The sequence below is a fragment of the Dipteris shenzhenensis genome, chromosome 15 (assembly GCF_047967505.1).
Source record: "Dipteris shenzhenensis isolate YYH24624 ecotype China chromosome 15, Dip_SZ_1.0, whole genome shotgun sequence".
Lineage (NCBI taxonomy): Eukaryota > Viridiplantae > Streptophyta > Polypodiopsida > Gleicheniales > Dipteridaceae > Dipteris > Dipteris shenzhenensis.
This window is the reverse complement of record NC_141610.1, coordinates 5,398,605-5,418,662: the sequence shown is the minus strand read 5'-3', so window position 1 is coordinate 5,418,662 and position 20,058 is coordinate 5,398,605. Positions and strand designations below refer to the sequence as shown.

Sequence of the window (20,058 nt, the reverse complement as noted above, 5' to 3'; positions counted from 1 at the left end):
TAATGAAGAGTTTCAGCTAGGATTTTTTTTAAAAAAAATTCACTTGAGTTGGAAAAATTTCAGCTCTCTTAGCTCTTGAGTGATATAGTCATGAAAGTTCGAAGTAGTTTGTTTTTTTACACATACCTGTGTATGTTTACTCTTTACTTGAAACGCTAGTCTCCCCGATAGCAGCGCCAAATCTTGGCTCTTTCCCACGGCTCCCTCGGGAAGAGTAGGGTATTCTCAGTATGTAGGGTTCCGAGGCTTTTTGTCACCTACAGATATATAAGGGTTGTCGTTTGTAGTATACGTGTAGCTTAAGACCTCGAGTCATGTTCCGGTGAGAGACGTAGGCTTAAGTGTGGCAAGCAAACATAGTGCATGCATGTGTAAAAGGAACATGGTAATGAAGGCTTTTATTTTCATTGGGGGTTGCAAGGTATAAGAGGAGTTTAAGGGTTAGGAGGAGGTTCTAGGGTTTAGAAGAGGTTCCAAGGTTAGAAGGAGTTCCAAGGTTTAGAAGGAGGTTCTAGAGTTTAGAAGGAGGTTCCAGATTTTAGAAGAGGTTCCAAGGTTTAGAGTAGAGTACATGGTGGAGAACTCATCTCCCTTGTAGATCATGGAGATTAAGGGTTGAGAAACTAAGGGTTTAGGGGGAGCATAGGAGTGGGAGAGGAAGAAGGTGTAAGAGCATGGCAGAAAGAAGAGAGAGGAGGGAGGAGGAGGAGGAGGAGGAGGAGGATGGAGGAGGAGGAGGAGGAGGAGGAGGAGGAGGAGGAGGGAGAAGGGAGGAGGAGGAGGGAGGAGGAGAGAGAGAGGATGGGTTGCAAGGTTGGAGGAGAGAGGAGGAGGAGTTGCAAGGTTAGGACATGGTTTTGGATGTGGAGTGCAAGGAAGCATGGACACTTGAGACAATTGCTTGAAATACCAAAGTAGAACTCAACACAATGCCCCAAAGAGTGTGGGCTTCATTCCATTATGGGGTATTTATACAGGTTGGAGAGCTTCTCTCTCTGCATGTAGGAATTGTAAGACATTCTCTCTCTACATGTAGAACTTGCATATAGAAGTTGCATGTAGGAGTTGCATGTAGAACTCGCATGTAGGAGTTGCATGTAGAACTCGCATGTAGGAGTTGCATGTAGAACTCGCATGTAAGAGTTGCATGTAGGAGTTGCATGTAGGAAGTATGTAGAACTTGCATGTAGAACATGCAAGTTGGATTTCTAAGAGGGATTATTTCTAGCCTTATGCAAGTACAAGTGAAGCTTTGCCGCTACTCTACACATACATTTTGTTCTACTTAAGTCCATGTTGGCACAGAGACAACAAAGCATTAGTAGTTAAGCAGGCACCCAAAAGTGAGCCAACTTTTTACCAAGCTTTAATTATGTCAAGACTAAGGTTTAATCATGTCTATAGTCAAGATCACTAAGAAGAGTGATGCAAAATTACCCTATATGGTGAATGTGGATGATAATGTAGGGTCACCTAGCATATGTGATGAGGAAATGGAAGGAATTATTGCCAAGGCTAAGGAGCTTGGAAATAATTATTAGAGATCATGGTAATTTAAGTATGAACAATTGTTATAGCTTAGGAAATTATTTTAAGGGATTAAGGTAAGCTTAAGCACGAACACTTGTTATAGCTAGTGCCTTACTACCACCTGAGTTTCTTCAATAGTAGCTACAACAATGAAAATAAGAAATGCAACAATCAATCAATACAAGATTAGGTAATAACATAATTTTAGAGTATAAATGAAAAAATGAAGGTTCAAAAACCTTAAACTTGTTAACAACCTTTTGAGCACAACTACTTGGTCCACACCAAATCATACCCAAAGGGATGCTAAAAGGTATGTGTGGGATGTGTGTGTGTGTTTTCCACCCCCCAAAAAAAAGTATGTGTGTGTGTGCACGCGCCCATGAATGGAATCGATTATACATTGAGCTTCATTGTTGTTACTATGATTGCTTGGGGGGTATGGTTGAAAATAGCATAGATGATCCATGATTGAAGATCTAAGGTCATAATGATCCAAATAAAGAACTATAAGGTAAACATACCCCATAGGCTTGCAAAGGAACAACAATTGAGGGATGTGTCAAGGTGTGTAGTCATAAAATTGCATTCTAATATGACAAAATTCTATAATAAAAGCTACCATGGCCTCTACATAAGAAAGCATCCAAAAAAGTTATGGTACCCTTGTGCCCATGACCAAAATTTAGACTACCTATATGTAAGAAGAAGACCACCATCCTAGAAGAAAAGCAAGTTAGAATATTCTCATATGAGCTGTTCGTAAAGAAGACACAAGTGAAGCTTAAAATAATGGTAAATCAAATTTTATTTTTAACTATAATTTTTTACTCTATAAATCTTAAGACGGAGTGATTAAATAATTTTTATAAATAGGGAGAACATTTTGAGAGACTTAAAGTAATTGGTTTTTTTCCTACTATTAATGTTGTGACACACAGAATTACCACTCGCTTTTTTTTTTTGGGAGAACTCACCCACCCATTTGGCCCCTATCAAGGGCACCCGTCTTGGGTCTACGCTGCATGTAGCGCGGCTTGAACGTGGGCCACTGCCCAAGTGCCCTACCACTGGGCTACTGCGGCTTTTGCAGAATTATCACTGGGGGCAATAGGGGAGGGTCACACGTCAAGGAAAGTCAACAGTAGTGTTTGACTAAGTTGACTAGAAGAGCTTCCATTTCATGGCATGTTATTTTGGATCTCACGGCAGCTGAATTTTTGGTTATTCAACTGGAGGAGATATGTTTGGGCTATCCGTTTGTCGCATAGAGCTTACTGTGTCTCGTTGCAGCCGCTCCATCCACACCGATGTCTTTGCAAACGGCACAAAGTTTCTGACTGAAAGGTTTTTCACACTTTTGCCACGAAAAACTTAATTTTATGAACTACCTTAATAATCTTCCTAGATACTTTCCAGGTGACTCCGGCCAACCTTTCATCGTGAAGTATCTGTCCTTGCAACTTTTTCCCCCTAGCTGATCTAGAGGATTTCCAATATAGCGGATGTTATCAATGGTATTATTGATAAATTTGATAACGGGTTCACCCGCTGGAAGTTCCAAAGTAATTAATATTGGATGCATACTCTTAATATTGGACGCGTGCTCTCTTTAGTGATAATGATTAATGCGGCCGTGCTTTTTGATCAAGGCCGTATTTCTCCTTTTAAATTTGTGTGTATTGCCAAGCCATGCATATTACAGCTCCAAATCAGCTCATACGTATGTTTTTTACCAAGGAGATGCTTGCATAGGAAAAATTTGCCCTTTGGTAAAGCCTTCATGAATATGTCTATTGGATTGTCCTTGCTAGAACAATAGATAATTCAAACCTGCTGATTTTCCACCTTTTCAAGACAGCAAGATTTTTGGCATAAGAAAACACCAAACATTAAAAGAAAAGCCATATACAAAAGTCAAGATATATCTCGTTCCATCGGATGACTCAATGCTCTTAGGCCCTACCAAGTCTGAGTGTAGAAGATGAAGAGCTTGTTCAATTTTTGGCTCGTTTGCAAAGGCAACCTTTGTATCTTCCTTACAAATGGAGAGATGTGGCTGTACCTAATTGCACCATAACAAGTCTTTTCAATGCGTAAAGGCTTTTGGGGTTGATTGAAAGCCATTCTTCCATGTCAACGAACTGTAGTGGGCTATCCTGATACGGAACATGCATGTTGTTTCTTCATCGCTTTGCCATCAAACATAGAAAGGCCCCCCTATCTGCTATCTGAGCCCACATCTGCCATGATGGATCCTTCTTATCACCTCAGTGCATCATTCCCATCATTAAATAAGGCTGACACACGAATCAAGCACATATCTAACCTTCACGGCATTTTGATACCGGAATTAATTGTCTCCATTCCCCTTAATATCAGTATTTGCAGCCTCTACAATGCTCTTGCCAATTCCATTCCCCTTAATATCAGTATTTGCAAATGCTCTTGTGGACAAAGCTAAGGACTGCAACCAATCCCTTCACTTGTGTGCTTGCTAGCACCCGAGTCTGGCAATCTTAAGTTGAAGTAGTGTTTGAGAGTAAGCAACTCTTATATGCTCGAGGAACACTCTTGTATACAATATAGTGTATCAAGGAGCATATGGAGCATTTAAAGACTACTATTTAATAACCCGATGGAAGCTTCCCTTTAATTGTTTATGGTTCGATTGAAATATTGGGTGGAAAAGGTTTGCCAAAAGATGTCTGCACTTTTAGTGTGGCCAGTCTCAAAGAATGTTACCGCTTTGTGGTCATAATTGCTTTATAGACAGCATATAAAAAGTTTTTTAGAGATAGCAGCACTGATGACCGAGCTAACATTTGCGAAAGTGCCTTTTGTATGGGAGAAAGATCAGCAAACAATCTTTAACACGGGAAAGAAGGCAGCCACTGGTGCACTAGTTTAAACGATAGTCGAACCGCAAAAGTTGTTTTTCCTAGAAATTGATGCAAGTGGGCATGTAGGATGAGCAATGCTAATAAAATAGGGAAGGTTTGTAGCATTCGAAAGTAATAAGCGTTTTGTCAAAGAAATTGGCCAACTCATAAATAGGAGGTGTATGCTTCTATCCATGCTTTGAAAACATGGAGGTATTATTTGTATGGTTCAGAGTTTTATGTGGATCTGGAACATGATATTCCAAAATGTTTTGCAAATAACTAGACTTTCATGGCAAGGATGCAAGAATATCCAATATCGAAGAGAAAATGAAAATGAAGTTGCAAATGCATTGCCACCTATCATGCATAATGGTGTTAGAGAATGTTGTAATGGTGGATGAATATGTCTAGAGCCTTTTGGCCAAGGATACTCTAACTAGACTTGGGGTAGAAGATGATCTTGTATCTGAAAAGGCCATAACTTTGTTAGATATACTATAGATGATGTATTGCTGAAAAGAAATGGCAAGCCCGTAGTACCTATTCTCAATGATCTCAGGCACAAGATCATTTGAGAGTGCAATGGTAGCTCGTTTGTAGAGTATCTTGAAGTCGAGAAGACATATGAGCCTGTAAATTGCGATTCTTTTGGCTAAAGATGAGAAATTATATTCATGAATATGTGGCATGGTGTTTCTCATGTCAAGTAAAGCAAGGCAGAGTGGATCAAGACACCTGGCCTTTTGTAGCCAATGGAAATACCATCAAGTAGATCTGAGAGCATTTCTAGAAATTTATAGAGATCTACCAAGGACACAAGGAGGATGTGATTCCATTCTTGTGGTGGTGGATCCTCTTAAGAAGATGGCTTGCTTCATTCCAATTAGAGACTCAAGGGATTCATTTCGTGCTGATGATACATTATTATCCTTTCCACAGGCAGCATGGTTTGGGGATGCTTTTATCGACCCCTTTGGCACTATCTTTCTCAGATGCTTCAATGTTTTTTACCAGTACCAAAGCTTGAGTGAGCTTATCATCTTATTGATTGAACTCTACACTGTCAGAGTTATGGCACTCATCCATTACGGTTGGCTGATGTCTCAGTGGCCAGTTTGTACAAAGTTTTAAGGCCTCCACCTTGGATTTCAGATCGGGGAAATCAGATTTGGTCTGAACCATAATGCCAAATAGTGGCGTAAAAGATTGCAGCAGCTTTGGTCTTGCAAACTTCCTCTTCATCAGCAGGTTTTTCTATGGCTGGTGATGCTTGGGGTTATTCCATTTGGCCAACTCCTAGCACGTAGACATATTGCTCCCGCTTGTCACAGATGTTTGGCTCCAAGGGAACCCTTGCTTCATCTTTCTAGCATTGCCCTATGACTCATGATTTTCTGCTTTTTACAAGTGTCTCTGAGCCCAGTCTACTACTGCCAGCTTTGGCAAGCTTTTTTGGCTATTCGAGATTGCGTTTGATCTTTTTTTCAATTGGGTTCGAATCTCGATATTGGGGACTTTGGACTTTGTGGAAAGACAAAAATCATGAGCCTTTGGAGATTCTACTTTTCCCAAGTTTCACTACTTCCGGATGTCACTCATGCAATCCTCCTACGATCGTCTGTGTGTTCATTTGATAGATTACTGTGTTTACTTGTCTTACATTGATTGCATGTCCCCCCTTTGGGGACTGCTTCTTATATAAACAGACATGGATTCCAGCAAAAGGGAAAAAAAAGAGTGCGTGCGTGTGTGTGGATTTGTTGCATATGATTAATTATGCCTAGCAAAATCAGCAAATGCCAGATGTTTGGAAGAAAGGTTTTGTTAAGCTGCTCCCAAAGAAGCATCTTTGTGAATCATTTGCTGATTGGCGACCTATGACACCCATGCTAGTCATATATAAGGTGGTTGCCAAAATGGTGGTCGATAGAGTTAAAGGTTTTTAGCATGATGGTCTACATTCCATACAATATGGCTTCATACCTGGCTGACATATCACCGATATTGGAACTTCGGATAGAATATGCAAATTACACTCAATAGGATGTAATTTTGTTGCAAGTAGACATCACCAAAAGCATTTGATAGTGAATAATGGGACTTTATCTCTCAAACCATGCAATCTTTAGGATTTGGGAATAGAATGCAGCATATTATTTTATTGGATGGACAGTGACAATTGGACATTTTGATTAGTGGACTTTGCATCGCTTAGTGAGACTGGGATGCCCTCTTAGTGCATTGCTCTATGAAATACTGCCCATCTGATGCTTCGATATATAATTGGTCGGGCCTCCCACTGGATCCAAGGAACACCCTTTGTATGCAAAGCGCTCATTGGAGTTATGTCTTTACTCCTCCCTTGGCCTTTCTTCAGGCTCAAAAGGCCAGAGTATGATCATTTTTTCTCCTTGTGTCATTATTGGGCGTTGTGGTCTTTATATCATGCTCATAACATTCGATTGTACGAGCATTCTTCCATCCATGTTTATCATTTATTTCGTTCCTCCTTGTATTGGTTTCTCCAAGATGCACATATTCTTGGCGACCTTTCTATCGCCCAATTGGAAAATTTTCATTTCTGCTTTTAGTTTGAGTAGTAGTCGCGCTGCTTTGCAGCAGCTATGAATGTACATTTTTATTGAATGAGAAATTGTTTTTACAAAAAAATGTGTGTGTGTGTGTGTGTATTGTGTGTGTGGTGGTGTGTGTGTGTGTGTGTGTGTGGAGCTCTGAGACGGTCATGAGAGAAGCGCAGAGAAGTGCGCGCTGATCAGCGTCGCTGTCCGGTCGTTGTACGGTTTCCGTACGAAGCTACCGTAAGGAATCCGTTCCATCTTGCACGACAGCTTGTACCGGCAGTCCTCCTCAAATTTCCGTACAGCTCGTCCGTACTTTCCCGTGCAGTCCTCCTTCTCAAATTTCGTACAGCTCGTCCGTACTGTTCCCGTGCAGCTCGTCCGTACTGTTCCCGTACAGTTGTTTGAATCTACCGTACACAGTCTATTTTCCCGTACAGCCTGTCAGCAGTCCCGTACAGTTTGACAGTTCTTTCCTGCAATCTCTCCTTCTGTCCGTACAATTCTGTCTTTTTCTTTGTGCCACCGTACAGTGCGTCAGTTCAGCCTCCGTACAGTCTGCCAGCCCTTCTTTGTGCTTAGTCCGATCTTCGCTGTTTGATATCTGTTGAATCCCTTAGCTGCCATGGCAGAATCAAACAAGTACTATGTCAAGAGAGCCCTCTCTCCAGAACCCAAAAGACAATTAAGGGAAACCTCTTCCCCCATAGCTCCTTCTTCTGAAGATGCTTCCTATGTGTTTGATATGCTGAATGATGATTTTCAACAAAGCCGAAGGGAATGGATTCAACCTGCTCCGGAACTCACTTACAAAATGAAGCTGCCATCTCTTGTGCAACCTTTGAAGAAGCTCTCTCAAACTGCAGTTATCATCTTTTTCTCAGGCAAAATTCCCTCTGCTAATGATGTGGGACAATGGGTGAATTCTCTCCTAGGTGGATGCTATGTAGAAGGAGTCTATTTTGCCTCCCGAGGATTTTATGAAGTTCATCTTTTGGATGCTTTGACAAAACAAAAGATGCTGGAAATGTCCCCTTTATTTTTTGGTCGCCAGATGGTGCATATCATGCCCTGGTCCCCTAATAAGGACTATCAGAACCTCATCAAGCATCATTGCCCCGTATGTGTTGAAGTGGTTGATTTTCCAGATTATATGAGAACAGAGCTTCCAGGTTTAGCTATGACATTGGGACAAGTGATCTGTCCCCCTCGTCCAACAGGTAATAAAAATCGTTTTTGCATCTTATGGGATACTGATAGACCGACCCCTTCCTCTATTGCAGTTGAGATTGAGGGTGTTAATTTGGGCAAGAAATATTTCACTTTAAAATGGGGCATTTTTGCTGGAGCTTGTTTTTCTTGTCACAAATTTGGGCATCTTGCTTCGGAGTGTCCTTCTATCCTTCATCCACCTCCTCCAGCTGCTATTCCTCTGCCATCTAATAAAGGAGGTCAGAAGACATAGGTGGAAAAGATTGAAGCTAAAGGAGCAAAGCCTTAAGTTCATACAGGGAGCCAGGCCAATTCAGCTCAAAATAAGGATAAAGGCAAAAGCAAGTTAGGAGAAAATATTTCATCATCTCATGAGGGATGGCAGACTGCAAAGAAGACGGTGCCTCTCAAACAAAGACCTCTCCAATCTCGTAATTGGGATGCCTCTGCTCCGTCTCCAGGACAATCTTCTACCTCTTCAAGCAGCCCCATCTCAAAGGCATGGGTCAATGCAGTCAAGAAGGGTCTTCCCCTTTGTGAAGAAGATGACATTATCAGGGAATTGGAAGCTGAGGGTCAGCAAGACCCTGTGGCAATGGCAGAGGCTTGAGGCCTCCCGTTCTTTTGGAGGACCGATCATTCTCTTGTATATATTTTCATGCGTGCTTCTCTTAAATGTTTTTCCTATAATATACAGGGCCTCTGCAACCAAAATAAATGGAGGCTTCTTTGGCATTATATAAATACAACTCATCCGGATGTTGTATGTCTGCAAGAGCATAATCAGCATTTTTTTGCTGGCTAGCATGGGTTTTTTTCAGGATATGATATATTTTATTCAGGATCGGAACAATTCTCTGGGCTGTGCATTTTAGCCAGACATGATCTGCAACCCTGGATAGCATATAATGATCTAGGTGGACGATGGATGATTATCCAATGTATGATCAATGGAGAGATTTTTGAAATAGGATCTTTGTATGCCTCTCAAAATTCAGCTTCCAGAGCTCAAATGTGGAACTCCATAAAGCAATATCCTTGGTCCTCTAATGCTCTACTTTGTGGTGATTTCAACAATTCTCCTCACTGGAAGGACAATACCACTCATAAATCAAATATGCTGCCCTTTGAAATCCAGCAATGGGAACACATGACATCATCACTTCGATTTGCAGATTTATGGACAGCAACTCATTCTTCAGTGATGGGATTTACATATCATCATAATGCTTTTACAGATTATTGGGCCAGGCTTGATAGATATTATCTCATTCATGCTCAGCAATATGATGAATATACATGTCAGATGTGGACTGATTATTCACAACAATTATCTGATCACACTCCACTTTGGCTCACCCTTTCTTTTGGTATGCCTCAGGATGACTTGCAGCTCTCTTCAGTCAGAAATTTACAGGTTAATCAATTCTATCTTTCTCACGAAAAATTTCAGTATATGATCAGACTGGCTTGCAGGCCATTGCTATTCCATGCTCAGGAGGATCTGGAATTTGCTTGGATCTCTTTCATACATCGTATTCAAAATGTCATTAAGGAATATGGAAGATGGTACATGGCAGAAACCAGACAGCATATCCAGTGGGCAAAATCATACGAGCAGTATTTGGTACAGATTAGTCATCAAAGATCTCTATCTGATTCTGAGCAGCATTTATTGTCTTGTGCTTCCTCCATAATTGATGCCAATGATAAACGCATGCTGTCCAAATGGCAGATTAGGGCCAAAGTTAAACCTATGCTAGATAAGGGATGTTCCTCTAAATCTTTTTTTCGGAACTTACATGCACACAGACAAAGCCAATCTATCATGAGGGTAAGGAAATCAGATGGTCTTTGGACCCAGTCTCTCTCTCAGCTAGAAAAACAATGTCTGGATCATTTTCAGCTCCTTTTTTCTCAGCCATCTTCTTCTACACCTCAGGTCGCATTGGCTCGTAACAGATTTACTGAGCTTGTTTCTCCCATTGTCTCCCCGCAAAAAGCCTCAATGCTGGAAATGTCTTTTTCAGATGATGAATTGGATGAAGCCCTTAAGCATTTGGGTAAACATAAATCCCCTGGCTGGGATGGTCTGACGGTTGAATTTTTTGAAGCCTTTTGGCCTGAAATGAAGGGTCCAATTCTGCAGTTTATTAATGCAGCATGGCAGCACCAACATCTTCCCTCAGCTTGGAAGCATGGTCTGGTTAAGCTTGTGCCCAAAAAGCTTCTTTGTGAGACTATGGATGACTGGAGGCCCATCACTTTGATGCCGGTGATATACAAACTGATTGCCAAAATGTTGGTACACTGGATAAAGGATATCCTTCATGATGGACTTCATCCCAGGCAATATGGTTTTGTTCCAAGACGGCACATACATGACAATATCACTAACACTCTTATCGCAATGGAATATGCTAAATATTCAGATCAAGATGTGTTGGTCATGCAGGTGGATGTGGCGAAGGCGTTTGATACAGTACAGTGGGATTATGTCTCTCAAATCATGCTAAAACTTGGTTTTGGGCCAAAGCTAGCTAATGTCATATATTCGCTTTACTCAAATTCCATTGCACAATGCTTTATAGGGAAACATTTGTCTGAGTCTTGGACTCTCGAACGTTCAGTTCGACAAGGATGTCCTCTCAGTGCCTTGCTTTATGCCATCGCTTCACATCCTTTGCTTCTTTATATGGATCACATGGTTGATACTGGACAGCTAGAGGGGCTTCATATTTCTGGTTCACGACCCTTCATAGCACAGGCCTATGCAGATGATTCATTCTTCATGCTAAAGAAGAGTCCATTGGAGATTCGCCTCTTGATGGATACCCTTTCAGATTTTGGGTTGGCAGCTGGTCTTAAAATGAATTTTCAGAAATCAAAACTCTTGCCTCTCAAGCATTGTGATTATGCTATTCTGTGGCCAGGCCAGATTATTCAACCGGAAAATATAGTAAGACATTTGGGCTATCCTATTGGCTGGAAAATCAGCAATAAGCAACAAATGTCGTGGGTGTTCAACAAAATTCAAGACAAATTAGAATATTGGAAGATCTCCACTTGGCCTCTGCATGTACGGCTTCGAATTGTCCAGTCTATTGTTCTAGCTTATGTCCAGTTCTACCTTCCTCTATTACATTGGTCATCTCGAGATCTCACATCTTTTATGTCTCAAGCCATGGAGATTTTTTGGAAAACCAAGCTTCATAAAAAAGCTTTACGGTTGCTCAAAATGGACTTGCTTTGCTCACCCAAAATGCATGGTGGTTTGAATATAATAAACATCAAATATCATGTGTTGGCAAGAAAGATCACTATGCTCAAAACATTCTTTCAACAAGAGCAGCCTTGGTCTATTATGCTAGCAATTTTGTGTGGTCAGATGCGCACACATGCTTATGGACATTGGCTAGTAGATCCATCGGAAGTAGTACTTGGAAAATTTCAAGGTAAAATCCCTGGTTGTCCATTTTCTAATTCCTTGATTCACTATTGGAAGCAAGTACTCTCTCACATCAAATGGTCTCCTCATCCTGCTTCTCTAGCATCTTCACTCAAATTGGAGAGTATTCATTGGAGTGCTGTGTTTTCCTCTCCCCTTGCTGTTCAACAACCCATCAGAGCTTACAATCTTATGAAAATGGGTATCCGGTTCATTGATGACGTTGTAGATATGCAAGGAAATATTCTCCCTTTTCCAGCAGCATGTCGACAATACAACCTGGCAATGCATCATAGACCTATTTGGAAAGCTATTGTTGATCTCCTACTTCCTCTGGTTCCGATTCCGACATTGAATGGCAGTGACAGGCTTCAAGATTGGCACCTTCAGCCTTCAAGTCCAAGCATTTCTTCTAAGCCTTTGCAGTTATTGACTTCTATACAGGCTTATAGATTGATATTACCTCCTCCTTGGATTGCCCATCATGCTAATTCTTTATGGCATCTGAACAAATCATTAGCCTGGTGGAAAGGAAGATTGCAAATGATATGGAAGTTGAAAATGCCATTGAAGCAAAGACTATTCCTATGGAGATGTATTGTTGGTATTCTTCCAGTGGGAGTGAAATTGGCTAAACGATGAATAGCTTCACCTCTTTGTCCAAGATGTCACCTTGCATCGGAGAGTATTCCGCATTTATTGTGGTTTTGTTCATATTCCAGAGACCTTCTAGATAGAATCTCCTATTTTTTATCTCTCAGATTTTCAGCACACAGGTTCTACAGGTTTTTCTGGATGTATGGCAAAGTATCAGCTTCTTTGTCACAGTATTCTCTCTTCTTCCACTGGATCAGATACTGGGCCTTATGGACCCTCTGGCTGCAGCGCAATCAAGCATTTCTAAATTCTCCTCTTCAGCATCCTTATGAGTTTTTCAGAGCCTCATTAAGGCAGTCATTATATGATGCCTTACATGAGGAAGATTTGGATGTTTCTTGTATTCAACTTTTCTTTTACTGTTTTTGATGGATAGGGCTGTAGCTCTATTTTGAGCACTGCCTGGATGTAAATGAATGTTTCATAATATAAGTATCTCGGTTTTACAAAAAAAAAGTGTGTGTGTGTGTACGTATGTATATATAATACTATGTCATAAACAGAGAGTCGCTTGTTGTAGCCAACTTCCGCAACGAAAGACTTATCCCAAGGTACACACAATGAATAAAAGTAAGCATTTGAGCTCAATCAACCTTATTCGTAGGAGGGGTGATCAGACATAGGAGAATTTAGAAGGTCCTCATAATATCCCTATATGAATGATAAATCAAAGGAATATGTGCTATGTATTGGTGTATCTCCCAATTGCATGAAACTAACTGTCCCTCGTGTATGTGCTATGTATTGGTGTATCTCCTAATTGCATGATTCTAACTGTTCCTCATGGTATGCATCTATCAATTTCTCTTCTTTGCATTGCGGTGACCAATCAGTGTTAATCTGCGTCCGAGCGAAGGAAAAAAAAGAGCTCTCAACTATGTAAACATATGGCAAAAATAGATTGAAGCAAAACATAGTTTCACTTAGAAATATTCAAAGTATTATAGAAATGTCTTTTTTATCCTCAAATCTTTACATGAATCTTTGGGAATGGTGCGTAACATAATGGGATGGCTTTTGAAGAAACCTACATGCAGAGTAGACTTCTCTATGAAAATTTCCTTATGATCCCTCTTACAACTTTTACTTAATAGGGGGTGACATTGAAAATCCTCTCTTAACCTAGCTTCACGAAAGGGTTTCTACAAAGAAACCTCATTGAAGCAAGCCATCAAGGTAGTTTCGCCAGCGAAACCCCTTTGAAGTAGGTCTTCCAAGGTAGTTTCGCTAGCGAAACTACCATGGACAACACTTTTAAAAGTGGCATAACTTTCACATCCAATGTCCAAATATAGTCATTCAACCACTCAAATTGATCGAAAATCCCATTTGAGCACATCTATGGGATTATATTTTGAAAAATATTGCATATATAGTATTAAATATTACATGTAGTTTATGAGAGTAATATATAAGCCCAAGTTAATACTTATTTATAGTACAATTTAAACTTCTTTAGAAACATATCCATAAATATCTTGTTATTCATGCTATTAAAACACTAGAAAGCACTTGTCATAGGATATAAATGTATTTAATAAGTAATTATATATGTATAATATTATTACATTGAGAGTGATTATGAGGGATGTTTCTTAAAGGAATTATTTTTCAACACCTTTCTTAGGTAATAACAGGGGTACAAGAAATACAAATTTTTAAATCTCTTGAAAAACACGCTCGGATAAACTTGCTCATAGGTTTTTGCTCATAAAATTGACGCATCCGAAAATACACGGTTATTGCTTGCCAACTCCCTCGCATGAATGCTAAATCAAAGGAATATGTGCTATGTATTGGTGTATCACCTAATTACATGAATCTAACTGTCTCTCTTGGTATGCATTTATCAATTCTCTTCTTTGCATTGTGGTGACCAATCAGTGTTAATCTGCATTGGCAGTATTAGTTATTAGTTGAGCATGTTGGAAAACACACGGTAATTGCTTGCCAACTACCTCGCAGCAGCAGAAGATTTGTCCTGAGATTACAAGACACTTCAAGAAAGACACAACTCAATTGTGTATGCTCACTAAACAATAAAGAGAGCAACATAGATCTGAAAGAGATCTCAGATGTACAGCCAAAACGGAATATATATAAAGGTAGATATCAGTACCAAAAACTTCCAGTACCTTCAGTAAACAACTACTGAGGTAAGGTACAAATCTGGCTCTGATTGCTGCACCCTCTGAAGTGAGGTTCTCCTCTTCTGCCACATGCGTCTGTGTAGGCTTCAGTCGCTGCTCAAAGGTAGAGCACTCTCTGCAAAAGTTCTACTCCTGAGTTCACTGCTGACAGAGGTTGCTCCTATGCACCTCCTTATGCTCTCCTACAAAGTGTAGGTCTGCACCCAGGCTCTTTATTTATGGACGATCTGCTCCAACAATAATTGACGCTCTGGTCTTCCTGCTTCTCTAGATGCAGGCTATTGTGAGGCACACTGGAGTACAAAGACCCCCAACAATGGTCCTTGTTGGAATATGAGGGTCACCTCCCCATCCATATGAGGAGGACATGGGGGAGGATGCCTTATTGTACTAGATGGGACAGATAGGGAGAGATTAGGGCTGCCATGTGGGCAGCCATGTGGGCAGCAAATAGATCCACTGTTAGGTCAAGTTTGTGCATGTACATAGGGTTGTATAGCAGCAAGTATAGAAGGTACTGAAGCAGGTACAGCAGACACAGTGGGAGCTCCTGTCATTCCTTGGGTGCTCAGCCTACGAATCACTGTGCAGCAGTGAAGAACAGTGGGAGCCTGCTAGAGATCATCATCTAGAGAGTACTTTGCAGGAGCAACAGTCCTTGATGTCTGCAGCAGACCTACATGCAGAGATACACTTGTAGGAGAGCGCAAGGGGTGCAGAGCTACACTTGTAGGAGAGCACAAGAGGTGCAGCAAATGGAGCTTTGTCTGCAGTACACTATCAGAGCATACTTTTGCAGGAGTGCTCAACCTAGAGCAGCTACTGAAGTCCATCCGAGACACGGTGATATAGGAGGGATTTACAGTAGAAGGATCAGCAAATAGAGTCTGTTCTTGTTGGCTTACCTCAGCGCTTATTTTCTGAAGGTGTTGTCACAGTTTTTGCACTATATTTTGTACTTGGACACTACCTCTATATATTTTGGCTGAATATCTGTATGTATTCTCTTCATATGTAAAGGGTTCTCTCTATAAGCAACAGAGTGACCTATGTTCTACATACATTGTCTTGTGATCTCGGGCTGTATCTGTGCTGCAGAGTAGTGTTGGCCTTAAGCGAGCAACCGACCTCTACGTTTTTTTCAACATGGTATAGAGCCAAAGGTTATCATCCAGGGATAGCCTTGCTCGTGGCACGAAGCCCAGGAGATTCAAGACCGGGAATCTTATTCAAACTACCCTTACCGAGGAGGAAGGAGCTCTCACATTCAGAAGTGCTTTTGTGGCTTGCAATTAGTGTAGGATAGATCAGCAGGCTTAAGGTCATCTTCAATGAGTCATGGGATGCCCACTCATTCTGAACTTAAGAGAGAGGGGAAGCTGGATGGGACCAACTATCCAATTGGAAAGGAACGCTTCAGAGCCATCCGGTGGCCAGGGAGATTTGGGAGATGACGGAAGGCATTCATGGCTTGGACTAGAGAGTGTGTCAATGTTCGAGACTTGATTCGATCATTTGAATATCTTGTGGATCAGGACTTGGAGATGCAGGTACATGGATCAGATATCGCTAACATCATTGACTTCTTCCAGAGAGCTTTTATAAGGGAGTTAATGGAGCATGTGCATTGACATGTGGTTTGCACCCACTGTGGGTCAGTGAGAGGGGGTGTGGGAATGTGAGGAGTCAGTGAGAGGGGGTGTTGGAATGTGAGGATTACCTCCACAGTTGTGAGCCCCAATATAAGTCTATCCATTTTGAGGCCTAGTCGCTCAAACCATCTCTCAGTGCGTGCATACCAACATCTCTGGTCCCCTCCTACTAAGAGCGCCATAGAGGAGGACAAAGCTAGCCAAGGTAGTTTGCTGCGCCCATAAGTGTAATCCCCGTACTCCCTGACTTGGTGCAGATACGTGATGACCTGAAATGTAGCATCTAGCTGTAATGGGGATGACCCAAACTCAGCCTGAATGATCTGGTGAGGAACAAATGGCTTACTGCGAATCATCCGCGATAGCATGAGAACCTGTAGCCGCTCCACACGAGCCCACTCTGTATTCGACAAGTCTGGCTCCCAACAAGGGCTTCCATACATCCCCGCTAGGCGGAAGGAGTCAAAAAGCAGCCCCTTGGTCCGTGGATCCTGAAAGTGCGAGCGGAAGCACTGACTCTCTAGTTTGGCTAATGAAGCGTATCCCCTACCCAAGCGGGCCTGCATTGCGGGTCTCATAGTGAAGATGTGTCTGGAGAAGACAACCCCAAATACGTGTATGATGAAACTATCTCAACAGGTGACCCATGAAATGTAAACCGCTCCTAGTGCATGACGGCTCGAGATGTATTGAAGATCATAACCTTGGCTTTACCAAGGTTGAACTTCAAATCATGAGACTCACAAAAAGACCGTAGTGCGTCAAGGTGTCTATGGAGCCCCTCCACTGAGGGAGACAAAAGTGCCACATCATCTGCATACAGCAATATCTGGATCAGAGTGCTAGCAAGAGAGCATCCATCCCCCCCTGTATTTGCATCACTATCTCAAGCTCGTTAATGTAGAGGCCAAATAGGGTAGGTGATAAAGGACACCCTTGTTTGACCCCAATAGTGCTCCTGATCTTGTCTGTCCACCTTGACCCTGCCCGGACTCTGCTTGAGACTCTCTCGTAAAGTGCCATGACAGCTTAAATGATCTCCTGGTCATAACCCAAATCCTATAGGTGTAAGAGGAGGCGGGCTCTCGGGACCGTGTCAAATGCTTTGCGGAAGTCTGCAAAGCAACAATAAACCCTCTGCTTCTGTGTCCTCGCCTCCTCGATGATATACACCCGAGCGTGAGAATGTGATCCATGGTCCCATGATCCCATCGGATCCAACCTGTCCTGCTGCTCTAAGTCCTCGACACTCTGCGAATTGACTGCTGACCTCGGAATCAAGCACTGATGCATAAATCTTGGACATGACATGTCCAATCATAATGGTCTTGTAGTTCTCTGGGCTCATGGGATCCCCTGCCTTGTGGATGGTTGAAATAGTGTTAATGCTCCAAGTGCATGGAAACCCCAAGCAAACCGCTTCATTAAAGAGCTTTGCTAAGATCGGGGCTAGGAGATTAATCCCGTATGCAATGAACTCAGTACAGGTGTAGTCTACACCTAGATTTGTTGCAGACATCAAGGACTATTGCTTTGGCAAAGTACTCCTTGGATGATAATCTCTTGAGGGCTCCCACTGCGCTTCACTGTTGCACCGTGATCTATAGGCTGAGCACCCAAGGAATGACCGGAGCTCCTACAATGGCTCCTTTTATAGGACTAAGTGCCCCTGGAACTGGTCGACTGGCAAGCTTGTAAACCTCTGCAGACTAGGTTTGCTACCCAACCTGACAGCCTACAGAGATCCCAAATCAGCCGGTCCCTGACCTCTCACATATACCATGCCCCACTTCTTGCACCCTCTTCACTCTCAACCTAGAGCAGCTACTGAAGTCCATCAAGGGCACGCGGTGATCTAGGAGGGGTCTACAGCAAAGGATCATGAAAGAGACCGTATTCTTGGTGGCTTACCTCTACACTTGTTTGCTAAAGGTGTTAATCACAGTTTTTGGGCTATATTTTGGACTTGAACATTACCTCTATTTATGAGATTTTGTTTGGCTGAATATTTGTGTGTATTCTCTCCATATCTTAAGTGTTCTCTCTATAAGCACACACAGAGTGAGTTGTGTTCCACATTGACTGTTGTGATCTTGGGGTGTATCTTCTGTTGCGGAGTAGTGTTGGCCTTTAGCAAGGAACCTACCTCTCCATTTTCTTAACAGTCCTTATATATAGGGGCTGGATGCCCCCCAATCTGGCCGACCAGATCCAAAAATTGGCAGTCTATGAGCTGACGCAATCTGTAGGCAGCTCTCTTCTTCGGACTCTGATGAGCTTGAAGACATCTACAAAGGTTACACATGATCATTAAAACACCATAATCCATACCCTAGACAGATAAATTGTGCACAGTCTGCAGGACTGGGAATAGCTGGAACAGGAGCTGGAACAGCCGCAATGACACGTGGCATGTCTGCATAGCACAGGCTGGAGAAACAACAGTATAAGTGACAAGTTGATCAACTACCACATTTATTGTAGTATTTGGTTCTATTGACTTGAAGTGGTCCTCCTTTCCTTGATCAGCGGTTTTCTTCCAGCAATCCTTGGCAAGGTGTCCTAGCTCATTGCAGTAAATATGTTTCTTAGCTTCTTTTTCATGCCTTCACCTTGTGTTGAGTCTCTGTTGTCCTTAGAAGCCTTTGTCTTTTGTTGTTACTTTCCTTTGCCCAAGTTGCTCTTGCCAATGAAAGCTCGATCATGAGCGCCCACTTTACCATACAACTTTTCATTTGAGCCTCCTCTTTAAGCAACAATGGGCCCAATTCTTCAAAAGTGATTGGCATCATTCATTCTCCAGCTGTGAGAGTTGTTACCAACCCTCAATATCTCCTTAGAAGCTTAATGATAATAGCCATCACCAATTGGTTATTGTCCACCTTTTGACCCACTAGTGGGCCACTAATTGATCCCTGAGGATCTTCACTTTAGCAAGTGTGTTGTGTGGTGACTCTCTTTCCATCATTGTCAGGCTGAACAATTGTGATGATGCTCCCTATGTTTTCGGCTTATAGAGATCCTTCCAGACCTGCCATGCTTCATGTGTTGTATCCGCCAATTGGATATGGGGTATCAAAATATCCGTAGTCGTTCTGATTATCATGGAAAGAGCGACTGATCACTCAATTTCCACTCCTTCATTTTATTTGGATTTGCCAAAATTGTGAATTTCTTGTTGCATCCAACAGTTCCATTCCTTCCATCACCTCCCATATCTCCCTCGCCACCAGATGGCTCCATTGGATAATTTGTTTCATCGAATTTGCAGCCTCACCAAAGTTTGGTATGAGTGAGTTGGTTGCCATGGAAAGAGTGTAGATGACCTGAAGTAGATTTCTGTGCTGATTGCAAGCCAAACAAATACTTCTCGGTAAGGCACCGCCCTTCCGTTTGGAGAATCATGGTCTTTGATCTCGTAGGCTTTGAATCACAAGCAAGTCTATCCCTCCTTGGCAACCTTGGGCTTTGATACCATGTTGGAAAACATAGGGTAGTTGCTTGCTATTCCTGCCAACTCCCTCACAACAGAAGATTTACTTGAGATTGCAAGACAGTTCAAGAAAGACAGCTCTCAAGTGTGTGTGCTTACTGAACAATAAATAGAGCAACACAAAGAGAAGTCAAAAGTTATAGAGGCAGATACGAAGTACAAAAGACTGCCAATAAATGTACCAACACCTTCAGCGAACAACCACTGAGGCAAGGTACCAAATCTGGTTCTGATTGCTGTACCCTCTGAAGTGGACTCCTCTTCTGCCATGTAGGGTTCAATAGCTTCTCAAAGGTAGAGCACTCTTGCAAAGTTCAGCTCTTCAGGTCACTGCTTACAGAGCTCCTTCTGTGCACCTCCTCATGCTCTCCTACAGAGTGTAGGTCTGCACCTAGGTGTGCTATAGACCTATGGACGATCTGCTCCAACAAGAACAGACTTTCCAGCCTCCC

At 42.0% G+C, this 20,058-nt stretch overlaps 1 protein-coding gene across 1 annotated transcript in view; it reads left to right on the top strand.

Annotated features, from left to right (window-relative positions):
• The first annotated feature begins 2,743 nt into the window (after positions 1-2,743).
• Positions 2,744-20,058, top strand: part of LOC147893243 (FAD/NAD(P)-binding oxidoreductase family protein) — a 160,343-nt gene continuing 143,028 nt past the window's right edge. The window contains exon 1 of the mRNA XM_087385847.1: positions 2,744-2,877. Within this exon, the coding sequence (XP_087241973.1) occupies positions 2,774-2,877 (104 nt within the window). The 5' untranslated portion in view covers positions 2,744-2,773. The remainder of the gene's footprint in view (positions 2,878-20,058) is intronic.